At 37.3% G+C, this 19,493-nt stretch overlaps 1 protein-coding gene across 3 annotated transcripts in view; it reads left to right on the top strand.

Moving 5' to 3' along the window:
* The window catches only part of LOC131439956 (serine/threonine-protein kinase stk11-like), a 32,552-nt gene extending 16,154 nt beyond the window's left edge, over window positions 1–16,398 (top strand). For all 3 annotated transcript variants that reach the window (XM_058611081.1, XM_058611080.1, XM_058611079.1), the window contains exons 3-7: window positions 14,251–14,613; window positions 14,690–14,826; window positions 14,884–15,069; window positions 15,136–15,299; window positions 15,479–16,398. In XM_058611081.1, coding sequence (XP_058467064.1) covers window positions 14,251–14,613; window positions 14,690–14,826; window positions 14,884–15,069; window positions 15,136–15,299; window positions 15,479–15,822 — 1,194 coding nt within the window. In that variant the 3' untranslated portion in view covers window positions 15,823–16,398. The remainder of the gene's footprint in view (window positions 1–14,250; window positions 14,614–14,689; window positions 14,827–14,883; window positions 15,070–15,135; window positions 15,300–15,478) is intronic.
* The last annotated feature ends 3,095 nt before the right edge of the window (window positions 16,399–19,493 follow it).

Below are 19,493 nucleotides of genomic sequence, written 5' to 3'. Positions count from 1 at the left end.
TATTCACATAACTTTTCACGTAACTATAATATGATTATTATTTTGAGTGCTGGTCTGAAGATTTTCGACATTTTTACCTGGCATCAGGGATGTCAGGTTCACAGATTAATCTGTGTTTCACAGATTTTGAATTTTCTGCACAGATTTTAAAAATGACACAGATTTTCACAGATTTCTGAAAATGATCACATATTTTCACAGATTTTGGAAATCGAGCAGAGTTTAGCACCAAAAAGTACAGAGCGGTTGAGGAAAAAGGTACAGAGCGTGTTGGTAGTGAGATCCATTTTGGTATATATGACCACTATTTCCGGTACTTCCGGAACCGGATATTGGGAACCAGGATAGCCGAAATTGGTTTGTTTAGTTGCCTAACGATAATGACTATCGATTTGTGTAGTTTTAAGACCAGCTTAGAAAAGCTTTTACGTTTTTTTGTTTCGCCGGTTTAAGTGACGGTGTACACATTGAACACACTTTACCCTATAACTCTGGAACCGGAAGTCCGATGAAATTCAGGAATTCCGTATGGGACCGGAAGACCTTTTATTTGAATCTAAGTTTGTGGAAATCGATTGATTTTGAACTGCTATTGGGGTACAGAAAACGGTCACAGATTTTCACAGACAGGTTTTGGGTTTGATCACAGATTTTTGAAAAAAATTCCTGGCATCCTTGCTTCATTCAGACAGGGTTGCAAAAGCCTACACTGAGCTAAATTCTCATTTTCACATTATATGATATTCTAATGATTTTTCACTATTAACATTTCCATTGATAGCTACAAAGTGTATTCAACATCATGTCAAATATATAAGATAATCTTATGAAACATAAAACTCTTCGTGACGTTATTTTTACAAGATTTTCATATAACGAATGAAATTTCCAGTCTGAGTCAAATTTATTGGCGCGCCCCTATAACCATTACTAGATATCCACACAACATACAAGGAAACAATTTATGATGCGCATATTATATTAGTTTCGAATTAATATAGATAGGTTTATCTATACCATATGACTAGTTTCATAAAATTTATATATAACTTTTGATGGAGGTCATCCCAGTTCTATATAGCAGTTATATATAGATCAAATTTTTGCTATTTGTGTGAGTGATACATATAAGATTCAAATTAATTAAAATACTGGGATAATGGTGCTTAAGGGAATCAAAACCAATAGATATTTAAAGAGTTTTATAATGAAAATTTATTTTAATATTTCAACTACACTTACTTCCTTGGAACTGGCTGATTTCATCGGATATTTACTGTTACCAGACCAATCAGATGCGCAACGAATCGGAAACTACTTCTTTTATTGAGGAATTGAGCTATACTAGTCGTTATGATATTCGCAATGGAGAAGTAGGATCACGAAACTATAAATAAATAATTTAAAACGTCTTATTAGACAGAAAGAATGATGAGACGTATCGGGTAATTATTTCATAATCCGTTAAGGCATATCCTTGAACGAAATTGAATGAGCTGTCGTGTCAGTGATTTAGAATAACGGAACTTCCTGAAAAACTGTCTGGAGCAGTTGATGAATATCGAGGACACAACTACAACTTCTTCAGCTTCAACTTGTATATGGTATTTTTATCAATATCATAAAGATTATGACGATATAAAATCTATTGAACATCCTTTAGATTTTATGTAGAGTTCCATTAAAGGTCATAAGTTGTCATATGTCTTTTGTGAAATACCATCTGTGTACGATTCATAAGACACATCTAATGAATATAAATTATGTAACGAGTTAGGTTTCATCGGATTTTCATATACATTATATGGGATATTCTCATAACTTTCATTATGGTAACGTTTATTTAGATTTAACATACACTTTAAATAAAGATTATAAGTTTCCATATAACTTCTATAAATTATATTCTGCATATGATTCATATGACAAATCTGATGATTATAAATAAGATTTTCATTTCAGTGTAAGCTGTAAATCCGAAAAATGTCTGCGGGCCAACGTTGCCAGGTATACCGATTTCCCGGTATTTATACAGATATTTGACCTCTATACCGCAATACAGATATGTACTCCCAAAATACCGATAATTCACGGATCGTACCGATAAATACCGATTTTCGTTTTAAGCTTGGATAGACATGAGAAAAGGTTGCTGTTGCTCACCGAAATGAGCTTTGGTGACATTTTCGTGGTACTGTTCGCGAGATTCTGATACCGATATGGTATACAGATAGATTTTTGCGCCGAATACAGATTTTTGGAAAAATGACATGGCAACGCTGCTGCGGGCTTCATCCCACACTGAGCTAAATTTTCTTTTTCACATTATATGATATTCTAATGATTTTGCACTATTAGCATTTCCAATCATAGTTACAAGATGTGTTCTACATCATGTCAAATATATGAGATAATCTTATGAAACATAAAACTCTTCTTAACGTTATTTTTACAGGATTTCCATATAACGAATGAAATTTCCAGTCTGAGTCAAATTTATTGGCGCGTCTTATAACCATTACTAGATATCCGCACAACATACATTGGAACAATTTATGAAGCGCATATTATATTCACTTCGAATTTATTTATATAGGTTCATATATACCATATGACTAGTTTTATAAAATTTATATATATATATAATTTAAAATATCTACCCTCGCAAAGGGGTTTTTAAAAAGAGAGAACACTTTTCACTTCTAAGGTTAAACTGAAACTAAACTTTATTTTTGTTCTTACTTTACTCTAAGCCTAACCTAGCTAGCTGCCGATCGTGAGAACCCTGTCGATTTACTATTCCCTAGCGCCGGTAACGCGATACAAGATTTGTTTACCGTGTACGTGACTGATGCTGGGGCGACGATTGTTGTTGATGCTGCGGTCTTCATTCTGTGGGAATCTCGATCGTCTGCTATTGGTGACGTTCTTGGGAAACGCTGGCTGTTAACTCCTCCATCCCTTAAAGAAGCACGACCCGTGCGTTCGACTAATGCTGTTGAAGATATTTTGGTTTTATGATAAACGATGCCTAGAATTGTTGTAATCAGGATAACTGCGCATATGAAGGAACCAATTGATAAATGTTGTTTCAATTCCAAAGATTGAAGGTTCTTCCTGTTTTCGATATGTAGGTCATGTAACTGGGTTATGTTGACGTATTTTTCCAAAATGTGTTTCTGCGATTTGGTTTGACCTTAGAGGTGCGATAATAGGGTGACGGAATTGAATTTCATAGTTTTCGAATAATTTGTTTCCAATAATGATGGTACAATTGTGGAATGAGACGAGAAAAATGCCTTTCAATTCTTTTTGATTAATTCCACACGTGCTGCTCAATGTAATTTTGTTGGTGCGTGCTTTGACTATTATGGTACCAGGTGCGGGTAATTCATATTCGATGGTTTGTGGCAATTCTGAGAAGGGACATTTTCCGTTCAAACCTCTAATCAATGGTGCGATGCAATCATCTGCTCTGATGTTTGTCAATAGTTCTCGTTTACAGATAGTAATTTTGGGCGTTTTTTGGCATCCTGTAGAAACGGCTAACGTCTCGTTTACATGTTTGAAGATTACTTTGTGGTCAATGTTCACTGTTTTGTTGTTCACAGGTAGCGGTAATAAAAGCATTTTGTCAAACACAATAGGCTGTACGTTAGGGATATTGATGCTGATAATGATGTTATCTCCTTGATAAAACGCTGTAGTTGTCAGGTACACGCAAACTTCGTCTAAACTATCAATCTTGAATCCTTGCTTGGTTAGCTTTGCTGCTATGACCTCTAGTTCACTATTTGATAAAATTTGTTTGTTTATTATGTTGACCTTGACGAGTGATAAGCTATTTTCTATAGAATGTAATGAGTTTAAGAGCATATCTAATTGAAATAAGATTGAAATTTTAGTGGATTCAGTTATGATATAATCTTCTTTAAGTAAAATTTTAGCTAAACTGTTCTCATGATCCTTGATCTGATTGTTTACAATATTAATTCGTTCTTGAAAATTTGCATTGATAGATATTTGTTTGTTATTTTCATTTAATAAGCTATTTTCATTGTTTTTCAGTGCATATAGATCTGCATTAATATTTCTCAAATCCTGGGCATCTAAATTTCCGGTGATTAGTTTGATAGTGCTTCCTAACACTTCTATTGATCTTTTTACCTTTCTGTTTCTTGGGAGAAGGCTCATGAATGTATCATTTATCATTGAAAGCTTTAATTCGATTAAATTTGAAAAATCTCCTGTTTTATTGTTGATTCGATTCAACACATTTTTAATTGTAGTAATTGAATTCTGGAACTGGTTTAATTCTATAATGTGCAAAACCTTATCATAGCCTAAACTAGATCTTCCTTCTCCAACTTTCATAATTAACGCACCCGGATTATTCGAAATGTCATGTATTTGAATGAATTGAGGATAGGAAAAGGGAATGAGAGAAATGAGTGCGATGATCCGAAAGTCCATCCTGAAAGAAAGACAAATATTAATTTCAAAGTCTTTTTATGTTTTCTTTGTGAATTTCCCGGCCGGACCTATCGAGGATCGTTCTTTGTTTGTCCTCCATAGCTTCAGTCGGTGAAAATCTTTCTTTAGTTTTCTTTTTGATTCCTTGAATCCTTTTGAAAACTATTTCTTCGTCTGCTATGTGAGGTGCTTCTTCTCTTCCTTTATTGTGGAAGGATAAATTTTTTGATCGTGTCTTATCGTTTGCCAAAATTACCTCATCATAGAAGTTGTCTCTTTTTTCTATCATTTTCTGAATGTCAAGAGGCCGTTCGTGTTCGTCCTTTAGCCCAAAGAAAATCTCTCTCGGTTTGAAACCGGTGGCTGAATGAATCGTGTTGTTGTACAAAGTACAAGCAATTAAGAAAATTTCTTTGTGCGTAAGGTCATTGTACTGGGGCTTTATACATCGAAAGATTTCTGCAACTGTTGAATGAAATCTTTCGACCAAACCATTACTTTCACTGTGATTAGCAGGCACGAAATGCATCTGTACATTCAAATTATTTACCATACCTCTTATGTCGGCTGATCGAAATGCAGGTTCGTTATCACTTACGATAAGCTCCGGTGTACCATAGGTTGAGAAAAGTTTCAGCAGGCCTCTTCTAACATCGACTATATTCCTGGATTTTATTGGGATCAATACTCCGAATCTAGAGAACTTATCTACTGCAGATAAAAAGATGTACGGTTGAGTTAAAAATATGTCAATATGAATTATTTCTAATGGTTTTTTCGTGTTCGGTGTTGAGCCAAGTTTGATTTTGTATGGGTGTCGGTCATATTTGTTTCGATTACATATTTCGCAAATTTTGATGAACTGTTGAATTTTATGCTTCATTTTTGGAAAGTAGAACCGATTGGATATTTGTTTTTCGTTTTCCCAAACTCCTCGGTGGGCTGATTCATGAGTTTGTTCAATGGTGGCACTTTGTTCCTCGAGGGTTTTTAAGTCAACCAAAAGTTTCTGCGTGATGAAAATTTTGAAAGTCTTACATCGACTAAAGTAATTTTTGTATACTATTTGAATCGTATTTATCAAACTTTCGGGACACAATATGCAATTATTGCGTTTCAAGTCCATAAAATCTTTAAATATTGTTATCAATTGGGGGATACCAAATATTAATTTTGTAATGGTTCTTCTATGAACTCTCGGAAAAACCTCTTCGTGAATATTATCTTCTTCGGGGCCAACTTGAAGGATTATTTGATTACTGAAATAATTTAAAGGTTTTTCTGTACACGGAATGTATTCGGAATCATCCGTGTCTGCGGAATGTACTGTTGCGTTATCTGATGATAGTTCATTTTCGTTAACGTTAATTTCTTGAACAACTCTAGACAATCCGTCTGCTACGACGTTTTGTTTTCCAGGTTTGTATTGAACATCGTAATCGAATTCTGCTAAGCTTAAACGCCAGTGGATCAATCTTTGATTCGGTTCTTTTAAATTCAAACTGTAAGTTAACGGTTTATGATCGGTGTAGAGCGTAAATTTTCTTCCATAGAGGTACGGTCGAAAATGTTTACAACTCCAAACGATCGCCAAGAGTTCTTTTTCGATCGTTGAATAATTCTCTTCAGATTTATTCAATGTGCGTGAAGCAAACGCGATGGGTTTGTCTTTACCCAAAGGTCCTTGTGAAAGAACAGCGCCAATTGCATGATTAGAGGCGTCTGTAGTTAAAATGAAGGGTTTATCAAAATCTGGGTATTGGAGTATGTCATTACTAGTGAGGATTGCTTTACATTTTTGAAATGATTTAATGAACTCTTCAGAATGAATGATGGTTTCGCCTTTCCTAAGTGAATTTGTTAAAGGTTTCGCTATTTTCGCAAAGTCTTTTATAAATTTTCGATAGTAACCCAAAATTCCAAGAAAGCTTCTAAGTTCTTTTTCGCTCTTTGGCAATGGCCAATTTTTGATAATATTAATTTTGTCTGGGTTTGGCTTAACTCCTTCAGTAGTAACGATGTGTCCTAAAAATGCAACTTCTTTACATAGAAACTCGCACTTATCTAATTGTACTTTCATATTGCATCTAGATAGTGTATCGAAAATTTTTCCCAAATTATCCAGATGTTCTTGAAGACTACTTGAAAAAACGATGATATCATCCATATAGATGAAACATCTTAGGCCAATGTGTTCTCTTAGAACGTTGTCCATTACTCTCTGAAACGTAGAGGGGGCATTCTTTAGTCCAAAGGGCATTCTCAAAAACTCATAGTGTCCATTCTCGACATTAAAAGCCGTTTTGGGAATGTCTGATGCTTCAACTTCGATCTGGTGGAAACCGGATGCTAAGTCTAGCGTAGAAAAATAATTGCATCTCCCGAGTTTATCGAGGATGTCGGTTATGTTCGGGATTGGGTATCGATCATCGATAGTCTTTTCATTTAACTTCCGATAGTCGATTACCAATCGCCATTTCTTTTGACCGGAAGCGTCCATCTTTTTCGGGACGATCCAAACCGGAGAAGTCCAAGGGCTGACAGAGTGTCTTATAATACCCTGTTCAAGCATTTTGAGAATTTGTTTTTGTACTTCCTCTTTATGACAAAAAGGGTACCGATATGATTTGGAGTAAATAGGCAAATCATCTTTTGTTTTGATGCTATGTTTTATTGCGTTAGTAAAGGTAAGGTGTTCTCCTTCTAACAAAAATACACCCTGATTTCTACTGATGACGTTCAACAATTTCGATTTTTCTTCTGGGTTAAGGTGATCCAATCGCAATTGATCGAATAAACGCTGGTTTATTGGCTTAGCAAATTTTGGTGAAGGTTGGGTTTCAAAATTATTTAATTCAAATTCCATGGGTTGACTAATATCGATTCGCGATATTTCGTTCGAACTATTTGATATGGCTAAACAAGCTCGACTATTCACTGCGCTATACAAGCCTGAGTGCAGGAGTATATTGTTGCAAATAAAAGTATCTTCTGATACTAGGAAATCGCCGTTATTGATATTAACAGGAAAGCTTACGAATTTCGTCTCGTTAGAGTTTAATTGTATTCGTTGAGAATGAGGATATTTTCGTTGCATTTGAATTTTTCCAGAAGCAAATTGAAGTTCGTTACTAGCAGTAAGAATATTGGCTTTCAGCAATTGTAACGCCTCGTATCCAATTAATCCATCGAAATAAGGATGAAAATCAAAGATATAAAATTTCAATTTTTGTGTGCCAGGAATCTGAATAAAGGGGTTAAATTCAACAAATTGATTTATTTTATGACAACCATTGATATTTTGAACAGAGGTTGGCTCGGTAAATCTGCATTTTTGAAGGTTTACATGCTTGGTACTAATGTAATTCTTGTTTGCACCTGTGTCTATGAGAAATTTTAGTAAGCCTTTGGAAGTGTTTATTTCGATGTAAGGGATGAAATTATTTACGTCGGATGAAAGTCTGCCGCCACTTGATGAAAATTTAGATCATCAATTTCGGCTTCCTTGCTATCGGTTTCTTGATTGGATTCTAAATGTTGGGGGTTTGTTTCGACTGGTGGAGGTTCGTTAGTGGTTTCATACGCAGTTTGATATTGTTGGTTATAATTATCGTAATAATAATATTCATTGGAATCATAGAAATAGGAATCATCACAATTTGTTGGAAATTCCTCTATTTGAAAATGTGGACGGTTCATATAATTTATCTGCTTACTTCTAATGGAGTTATCCACTTCCATTGGAGTTGGCTTTGGTTGTGGGTTTTGAGTCACTCTTTGAGGAAACGGAAATGGTCGTTGTTGGGGATTTTGAAATTGTCCTTGCGGTGAGAAGGAAAATGGTCGTTGTTGCGGGAATTGGAATCGTGGTTGTTGGAAGGGAAAAGGTCTTTGTTGTGTGAATTGAATTGGTCGTTGTGGTGGAAATTGAATGGGTTTTTGTGAAAATGGTGGAAATTGTAATCTATTGTTAAACGGTTTAATGGGCCATTGTGGAGATGAATTTGGCTTTTGTGGAATTGGTGGAGGTGTGCCAAATGGTTTATTTCGTGTGTGAGAGTAGTTGCCTTCTTCGATGCATAATCGAAGAGCATCCTTTAAATTTGTTGGGGCCTGAGCCCGGATTATTGGTCCTAACGGATCCTTTAATCCTCCCAAAAATACTTTTAGTCCTAGCTGCTGATAAAAATTGTTCTTCGCTGCTTTCACAGCTGTGTGCTCTTCACTGATGTTTAGCAAATTCACTAACAGAGACACCACATGCGAGATTTTGCTGTAGAATTCTTCTACAGTGTTCACTTGGTGAATAGCGAAGAGGTCGCGTGTCAAAGACACCTCATCCCGTCGGTCGCTATAATGTGTGATTAAATTTTGCTTTATGTCGGTCCAATTCAAATTTGTACCGTACAATTCTAGAATATTGTCTGCTTCTCCCACTATTTTGGTTCGAATTGCTTGAATCCAAACTTGGTGGCAATCTGTTCCAACAGCTCTATTGATAGTTGGCATTAAACTATCAATGGCTCTAATAAAAGAATGCAATTTTATTGGGTTTCCATCGAAACTGGGAAGGTCTCGAATGATCTGGGGAGTCTGGAGAGATTTTAAAATACTCTCGGGATCTCCTGCAGCTCGAGGTAGCATATTTGTTCTAGCCTCGGCAGCTGCTACTTGAGCCGCTTGGGCAGCTTCTGACGCACCTAGAAGCTCCATTCTTAATTGTTGAATTTCGTCCTCCTGTGAGGCGATCTGTTGATTGAGAGCAGCGATGTGCTGTTCCATTTTCACTGATTTGTTTAACTAAAATTAATTTCACTTCACTACAATGTCAATAGCTCACTTTTAGGCAATAGCTAAGAAATGTTAAATGCGTTAAACTTATGTGATAATAGTTAATTAAAAGATTAAAATTACTTACGGTTAGGTTGCGATATTCTCTCGCTGTTAACTAGATGATGGGTCCGGTGCAGCTTCTTCTGGATCTCTTCACTAATCACCGATGTACATTCGGGGATGGCTCTTCGTGCCGAAAGAAATCACTTGAAAAAAAAACCGCACTACAATCCGAACGACTGCGCCATTTAAAATATCTACCCTCGCAAAGGGGTTTTTAAAAAGAGAGAACACTTTTCACTTCTAAGGTTAAACTGAAACTAAACTTTATTTTTGTTCTAACTTTACTCTAAGCCTAACCTAGCTAGCTGCCGATCGTGAGAACCCTGTCGATTTACTATTCCCTAGCGCCGGTAACGCGATACAAGATTTGTTTACCGTGTACGTGACTGATGCTGGGGCGACGATTGTTGTTGATGCTGCGGTCTTCATTCTGTGGGAATCTCGATCGTCTGCTATTGGTGACGTTCTTGGGAAACGCTGGCTGTTAACTTATATATATATATATATATATATATATATATATATATATATATATATATATATATATATATATATATATATATATATATATATATATATATATATATATATATATAACTTTCAATATAGGTCATACGAATAGCAGATAATTGCCAACTACTACTTTTCTTTGAGGATTCAAGCTATACTAGTATTCCATTCGGTAAGGGAGCACCTCATGATATTTGCGAAAGAGAAGTGAGATCCCGAGACTGAAAATAAAACAATGAATCTTACTAGACAGATAGAGTAATGAAATGTACCGGATATATATTTCATGGTCCGTTAACGAATATCCTTGAACGAAGTTGGATGAGCTGTCTTGTCAGCGATTTAAAATTACATTGAGATGCGAAACTTCCTGAAAAAAATGGTCTGGAGCAGTTGATGACTATCGAGGACACCACTATTCACGACTTTCATCGGATTTTCATATAAATTATATGGGATATTTTTTTAACTTTCATTATGATAACGTCCATTTAGATTTGACGTACACATTAAATAAAGATTATAAGTTTCCATATAATGTCTATGAATTATATTCTGCATATGATTCATATGACAAATCTAATGAATATAAATAAGATTTTCATTTCAGTGCAGTGAAATTTGTCGACCCGCATAAGTCCGATCATTGGTCCGATTATCGGACCGATTGAGCACGATATGGGGCCGATCGTAGCGCTTCGATCATCATCATTTTGCATCAACCGCGTCGACCTAAAAAAGTTTTATGTTTACATTATGTATCGCTATAGGAACAGAGCGAAGGAACATCAAACAAAGCATTTTCGAGCCGACGTCTCCCCGATAGGATGTGCAATACATTCTTTTGTTTCGATCATAGAGGCTTTAACCTTAAGGTCATTCGCCTCTTAGGGCCAGAAAAACTCTGGCCCTATGTTCGGAGTTGTAAATCCAACCCCGATATATCCCATCCCCTGAGTATCAGACATCCGCTCTCTGCTTTGGTATTTCTTCACTCTTTTGTTCTACCGATACACTCTGTAAGCCCGAAACGCAATCAAAAGTTTTCTTGTACGATGCGTCCGATGTTCGGATTTACTGGGATTTGTCTATTGCCTTTCTAGTGACAGTTCGACATGTAGATGGTGCTGTTGTACAAACGATGATGTTTTCGAATGAAGCTGTCAAAATACATAGGAATGATTATTGTCCAGTGAATTTTGATTTATTTGTAGTTGAAATTCGAATAATCAAAGAATATTCTGTTGTAATTAGGGAAAAAACATTGAGATCTATTATTTAGAATTTCAACCAATATTTTTAATATTTCGCTTGAGAATAAGTCTAAGTTTTTTTTATTACAAAACGTACAAACGGTTCATTTCAAGTTCCTATCCGTCGACGTGTTTCTGATCTTATTAGTTTTTTTTTACAGAAGGAAGATGCTGTGCTGTGATCACTAAGTTTGGCTGGATCAATGCCAATTGCTTCTACCGAATCCGTTTCGGGAAATTTGTCTTTACCGGTACTATCAAATGGAATGAAATCAATCTCCGACGTGGATTTCCAGCGAATCGAAGGTTGAGCTAAAATCAGTGTCCTCATTACCTGTGATGATTGAAAATATTGAACTTACCATGCTTTGCTAAGATCTGACATTGAAATCCACCAAACTTACGCTGCATTTCGCTCGACTGATAATCTTTGGTCCCGAAATGTGCAGATACGCGCAAGTTCTTACACTATATGATATTAAATAGGAAGATTATTTCCTCGAATTCGACGATTGAAGCATCCGGGAACAAAACACCGCATTTTACTGTCATTTTACTCTAAATACTTGCATAAAACCAAATGTTTTCTCTTCTTCGCGTCTTTCCAATATTCCGAAATAAAATGACAACCGCACTAACACATAGAAAAACGTGATCACCCGGCCCCCTGTCACGACGTCATCTTGATGAGATCAAAATCGGAACTTCAAAATCAGCCGAAGGCAACATAAACAAACAAACAGTAATACATTTGTTTTACGCGTTTACCTGGTTTAGTGCACGAAAATTAGTGAATTTTGGGTCGACTCTCTCACAATAACTTGTCGGTTTACCTAAAATACAGCAGACAGTGTTTTGGGACATCAAGTGGAGATAATTTGCACAATTTGAGAGTCGCGAGATTTCTATCGAATTTGAAATACATCATTACTTAGGCTGTGAACCATTTCACGGTTAATTTTAACTTTTGGTTAAAATCTGACACTTGAGTGGTTATTTGGTGTCGAGTAGTTAAATTTGACTAAAACTGTGGCCCATTTCAAAATTTGACGGATGGAAAGTTCTTTGGGTTTATTTTCCACTGGAAATAATTTCAACTAAAGAACTAGTATTAGAATTTTCATTGCGAGATTTTTTTCAGTGTTGGAAAATAACTATCGATCTGTCAAAAATAACCATGCTCTCGAGCAGGGTTATTTTTGACAACATCAAATTAACCACTCGAGTGTCAGATTTTAACCAAAAGTTAAAATTAACCGCGAAATGGTTATTTTCCAACACTGAAAAAAATCTCGCAATGAAAATTCTAATATTAGTTCTCTAGTTGAAATTATTTCCAGTGGAAAATAAACCCAAATAACTTTCCGTCCGTCAAATTTTGAAATGGGCCACAGTTTTAGTCAAATTTAACTACTCGACACCAAATAACCACTCAAGTGTCAGATTTTAACCAAAAGTTAAAATTAACCGTGAAATGGTTCACAGCCTTAGTCATCTTAAAAAATGACAAAAAGAATGCTCGTGTAAGGGCCCTTATTTACATCGTGCCTTCAGTGTTCTTTTTTTTGTCGGAACCCTTCCGTTTCGTTTCCGTGGTGTTTCCGTTCCGGCACAGCAAATGCAGTGACATACCGACTTCAGTGAAAATAATGAACCGGACCGACCGGACCGGATATGTGTGAATTAGGTTTTGCACGAACATGACATAACCTCACAAAAATGAACAGAATGAACTTTTTTTGACAGTCGACGTGTACTTGTTTACAGTTTAAAAGTTCATCAGAAGTTCATCGTTCGAATGTAAAAATTGCAAGTCGCCTCACACTCAACAGATTCATACATATATCGCTCATTGATGCTGGAAACACATACAGGGCAATCTTTTTAGTTATCTTCATTGTGGAATACGTTTTTAACATGCACTTTTTCGTCATTTTATCAATTTTTAACTTGCAGTCGCAAAACAAAACAAGTACACGGCAACTGTCAACGATGAACTTGATTCATCGGCAGTTCATTGGTGTCGTCATCGTGCAAAACCTAATAGTCCTTATAAGAAATCTGCGGATTTCCAGACAAATCTGCAGACCTGGCATGTCTGACGAAAGTGGAAACCAAACGGTTGTCAGGGTTACCATATTAACAAATTTTTGTTTACAACCGCAGATTTTTTCATCTATATTTTGCTACACAGATCACAGGTTTTATCAAAACTCAAAGATTTGTACAGATTTCTACCCTGGCGAAAATTGACTAGTTTTACGCTTAATTTTGCCGTATTTGATTTGATACTTCAGTAAGTAAGTGTAAATCACTTCAAATCTTAGAGCATGTTCAGGAGTGTTCTAGTTCTAGATGCATAATTTATGTCAGTTACAAAATTTGAATCTGGATTTTATAACAAGAAAAACTGGCAGTTCCAGCTGTGTTTTATTGGTTTTACTCGTGTTTCAAATATACAAAAAATAGAACGGCATCGAAGACCAGTTTTAAATTTGACAGAAGAACTGGTCGAATAAATAAAACTAGAACGGCTTGCTGGGGACACGTTTGTTCCAAATTCTGTTCTATTATAGATCTTCCAAATATAACTTTTAACTGCTGATTTTGCTCTTATTCAGGTGAACTCACATCACAAATCTCTAAACAATACACTTTTATTCCATCTAGCAAACAGCAGATTGATTATAAATGCATGACACTTTATGTATAAATCTGTCAGACACAAATCCCCTGTTTGAATTGGGCAATGTTCTTTGACGGTCCACAAATCAAGTAATGGAAAGCAGAAGCGTTTGATCATCCATAGAAATAAGAAAGGCTGCATCAGCAAGTGGTAGGTTTTCTTCGTTTACTTTCTCTTCTCATTGTTGCGGGCCGATTATAATTTTCTCACCAATTTTACAATTAAATGATTGCAATGTATTTAGAGAAACACACTTTAAAAAAGCCATTGGGGTTCCATTTGCTTTCGAGCTGTTTTTGCAGATAAGTTGATGGTTTGGTAAGGTATCCGCAGTGGCGGAAAAAGATAACATGGTATCGCTTCCAACGAATGCAAATAACTTGATCCGACATCTTATTTTTTTTTTGTTTGTTTGATTCTCTTCCCAAACAGATCTTCACCAAACGGAAACTGCGGCGCATCCCAAACGGCGAACAGAACGTCCGGTGCGAGATCAATCTGCTGCGGAAGTTGCACCACAACAACGTGATCGAGCTACTGGATGTGCTGTACAACGAGGAGAAGCAGAAGATGTACTTGATCATGGAGTACTGCGTCGGTGGTCTGCAGGAGATGCTGGATTCGGTGCCGACGAAGAAACTACCGATGCACCAGGCTCACAGCTACTTTGTCCAGTTGCTGAGTGGGCTGGAGTATCTGCACGGGATGGGCGTCGTCCACAAGGACATCAAACCGGGCAATCTGCTGCTGACGTTGGATCACACGCTGAAGATATCGGACTTTGGCGTAGCGGAGGTTGTGATCGATGATTATTTTTTTTTTTTTGGATAAGGTTATGTAGCGTTCTTTTTTTTTTCAATCTACTCGACAGGCATTGGATATTTTTGCACCGAACGACGACTGCACCAATGGACAGGGGACACCGGCTTTTCAGCCACCGGAGATTGCCAACGGACACGAGGTGTTCTCCGGTTTTAAGGTTGACATTTGGAGCTGTGGAGTTACGCTGTAAGATTGATTCGCTTGATTTCCGGTTCGTCTGTGATAATTTGTTTTCTGTTTCAGTTACACAATCGCAACGGGAAAGTATCCGTACGAAGGTGATAATATTTACAAATTATTAGAAAATATAGGAAAATGTGAGTGGGTTGCGCCCGACTGGTTGGAAAGTCGACTGGCGGATCTGTTGACGAACATTCTGAAAGAGGATCCCACGGAACGGTTCAATTTGCAACAAATTCGACAACATGAGTAGGTTTTGTTTGAGGGAGGATCGTTTGAAGAGATGGTCAATGAGTTGTTTTTTGTTTGTTTTAGATGGTTCCGTTGTGCACCGATCGCTACTGATCCCTGCGTACCGGTGCCACCCCTCAAAGGAGACTCAATCCGACGTTCCACTGTTTTGCCTTACCTAGAAGCACACCACTACGAGGCGGATCGCGATCTGGCCAACGTGTACTTCACCGAACACGACATTAACGGTGAGTCTGATCCTGACTTTCGGTGTTGGTGGTTTTATTTCTCGTTCACTAACTGCGATTTTTGTTTCGGTTTATCTATCATTGAGTGTGTTCTGTCTACTGACCACTAATCCACCAGTTTACCGGAACAACACAGAGACATCTAACACCCAGATTACTTTCCGATTGTTTGCTTACAGAGGAGATAGCCCGACAGCAGCTGGATCCGGGCTGCCCGCACGGGTTGGAATCGATTTCGTACCAATCGGACGAATACCACCAACAGCATCACCATCACCATCAGTATCAGAACAACAGCAGTAACGTCAGTGCTAGCTATTCCGGCGAAGGTGCCGGTGATGCGGACAGCGGAACGGCGAATCGGACCCAGCGGAAGATGCGTAGTATTTCCCTCTCGCCGAAATTTAGCTCGCGCCATGCCACAGCCTCAGCCCCCGAGGGTGCCACGAAGCGATCCCGTCACCACAAAAAGCCCGTTTCCTGTATATCGTGGAAAAAGTGGTCCCACTGTCGACAATCGTGAAGCAATGCATGAGTGCTAGGGAGAAAGACAGAGAGAGAGAGAGGGAGAACTAGAGGCCGGCTGTTTCGCGGCGGGTCCCCGTGCGCTGATGCCATTCGATGTGTTTTCTTTTTAATTTAAATTGTTTCTCTAGAAACGTAGATAACTGTAAATTTTAGCAGTGTTAGAAAAATGGAACACACTATCTATAGGCAATCTATTGAACTACTTTTCTAGTTTAGAGTAGACGAAGTTACAAACAGACAAACAAACAAATTTCGACGTGGATGGGCCGGATCCAAGGTCCCAGAGAGAAGAAAAAAAACAACTAAACAAACGGTTGCGCTAGGATTTTGTACGGAATTTACTGGATATGAACAAATGCCTTGTCATAGGTTAGTCAGAGCAGAAGTAGTCAAACTCCGGAGAACACTCCCAAGTGAACGATGGAAAGCGAAGCGAACGAAGTGTTACGTCGTTAGGATGAGAAATGATGGTTTTCCGGATTGGCGGTACCGAATTTTAGGTTCCTTTATGATGTGAATATGTATGATATGTAAATAGTAGTGACACACAAATTGGAAGACAGTTCGTAAACGTTTTTGTTTTCTTTTTTGGACTCGTGGGTTTGATCAAAGTTTCGATTCTGAGGCTGCACTGCTGTTTGGTTCCAACGATCCTGGTTTTAATTTCTTGGGATTTCCTAATTTTCGTCTTCTTCCATTTTTTTACCACTGATATTTGCAAGTTCCAACTGCAAGGCTTCGGCAACGGAAAGTTCTATATGCTAATTCTATTTAGTAAAGCAAAACGGTACGAAACTTCAAGAAAATATTTGTGGATCTATAAAAACATTGAAATTGTATTATTTTTTTAATTTTTCGTGTTGAAATGTTCCCGACCCCAGCACTAGACTAGACTAGAAATTCGTCTCGTTTCTCAAATAGCAGATTCTTTTTCTGCTATCCTCCACGACTGATCCGTGGGTTTGAATAATAAAGAGTCATAATTGGATCTGTCAATTTTGTTGACGAACGTGAATTTATTCGTACATCGGTTCCTATCTCAGCATGCTTTGCGTTTTCTCGCACGTGGTGGCCAGCGTTGCCAGGTTGCCAGATTTTTCTGGAAAATGCCAGATTTTTCTCGCTTCGCCAGACGCTCTAATACCAAATACAAATAATAATACCCCTAGGTCCCATACAAACAGATCATAAATGTTTGGTTCATAGATTGAGCAAGTTAGCCTAGCCTAATTTACTGTTTGGAGTTGACAGAATAACCGTGAAGAAATATAAAGTATCTGGCAGCGAAACCACGGAAGATCGTAGTTGCTACGACACGAATTTAGTTTGTTTGTTTTTATTTAGGGGAATAAGCTGTTTTTCGCATTGGTCGATTTCGACAAAGGATCTGATGTGTTCGAAAGGCTTCGATTTAATACAGCGCCAGTGTTCATTCATTTTACGGCGAAAGGAAACCCGAGTAGGTATTTCGGCGGAAGTGATCGGCAAATGGATACAGGAGCGAACCGATATTCAAATAAACATATTCCGCCTCCGAATTATTCAGCGACGATGGCTCTTCTGATGCTAACCGCATTCGTTGGAGGATACTTGTACTTGCAACGCAACAACTTGCACTTTTTGTACAACAAACAAATGTGGGGATTTTTGGCGGTCATTTTCTGCCTGGCAATGGTTTCGGGTCAAATGTGGAATCATATCAGAAGCGGGGTTCTTGCATCTGCTCTAAAGCGGCCCTTAAACGAGACAATATTATTGTCAATACAAGGAGTATTGACAATACTTTTGATCGTGTAATGGAAACTTCATTGGATTGACGAAAATATTGTCAAACAATCAAAACTGCTCATCAATCCGACAATACTTTCTCTCCAGAGAAGAAACTGTCAAATATGTGCAATGAACTCTTCTCTCAATGTTTCAATGTTCAGTTGCAATATTTGAAGCTTCAAACGCTTGATTTGTCCGAAAAATGCGGACTTAAGTTACCGGTATTGACAATACTTTGGATTTACAATAATATTGTCACGTGTAAGGGTAGCCTAATGTATGAGCTACCGTCACAAAGAAATATTTTCTCACCACAAAAACTAATTGTTTTCCTTATTTCGAGCTTAAGAAACTTATGTCTAATGTTTTATGTATTTAATCATTTATTAGATTTTGTTTCTAATTGATGAAAACATTGAGACAGAAAGCGCAAGATTTCTTCAAAGTTTAAAATATAGGCGGTCAGTCAGGTCATTATCTTGGTATACGTTAAATCTTAAATTACTAAAAGGCACGATTTTGTTACACATTACATTGAACGTAGCATTCTTCCCACTGAGCTAGAAATAATATAAAAAATATAATTTTAGACACTAAATACTACATTTTTGCCTACCCAACATGAAAAAATGTATTACGAATAAACATTTTTCTGAGAAACCGCTGTTTATTAGAATAATAAATAGTATCTATGGTAATCTTGGTATTTTGCATTCAGCATTGCCAGTTGTATAGAAAATTTGCAAAAGTACATTGTCAAGCTGACAATGTCTCTTGACAATGTACCGCATTGCGAAAAATGTGTCCCCGAAAATTTGTCGGAGTATTCCGTATTATAATTTGTATTTGCTAATACCATGTTCACATTAGCGCTTATATCACTTGATATACCGAGATGGTATGCATATCACGTGGAAGTGTTCACATATGATCGAAATAATATCGTTTGACAATCAAGTTGTCATATTAAATGTTCCCATTAGGACTATTCACACATATCCGGTCCGGTTCAGTGCCGGCACGACACCGTGCACGGATACTGATATTATTTCATTCGTTTTCTATGCGCGCATTCACACCTATCCGGCACCGTGCCGTTTCAGTGCAGCTCGCCGTCAGTGTAGCGTCCGTCCGGCAAACTAAAATTCGTCGTCACCGAAATTTTTTATTTTCACTGAAGTCGGTATGTCATTGTATTGGCTGTGCCGGAACGGAAACAGCAAGGAAACGGAACGGAAGGGTTCCGATAAAAAAAGAACACTGACGGCTCACTGAAGGCACTTTCACTGAACCGTCACGGAACTGAAATGTGTGAATAGTCCTTCAAGAGTAAGATCAATAATATTGCTTTTCTCTTCTACAATTCAATCAATAATTGAAGTCTTGCATTTAATGGTCTCCGAACACCGGTATGCGTTGAAAAATTCGAAATTATAATGATTGTTTATTGTCACTCTCAAAGTGACGTTCATAAATGAGTGCGTTGAACAACGTTACCAGGTATACCGATTTATCGGTATTTATACAGATATTTGACCTCTATACCGCAATACAGATATGTACTCCCAAAATACCGATAATTCACGGATCGTACAGATAAATACCGAGTTTCGTTGATAGCATAGATAGCCAGAAGAAAAGGCTGCTACGAGACCTTTGTTTTTTTTTTTTTGCTCACCAAAATGAGCTTTGGTGACATTCCTGTGAACTTATGTTGACGAGATTCTGATAACGATATAACACAGATAGATTTTGGCGGCGAATACAGATTATTGGAAAAATGACTTGGCAACGCTGGCGTTCAATGCCATTATCCGTGTTGATACCGTACATGATATCCCGGATATCATGCTAAAATGGTGATACGCGTTGACATCAAATTGTATGGGATATCAA

Source organism: Malaya genurostris, unplaced genomic scaffold, assembly GCF_030247185.1.
Source record: "Malaya genurostris strain Urasoe2022 unplaced genomic scaffold, Malgen_1.1 HiC_scaffold_23, whole genome shotgun sequence".
NCBI lineage: Eukaryota > Metazoa > Arthropoda > Insecta > Diptera > Culicidae > Malaya > Malaya genurostris.
The sequence above is the reverse complement of the archived record's forward strand: the minus strand, read 5'-3'. Positions and strand labels throughout refer to the sequence as shown.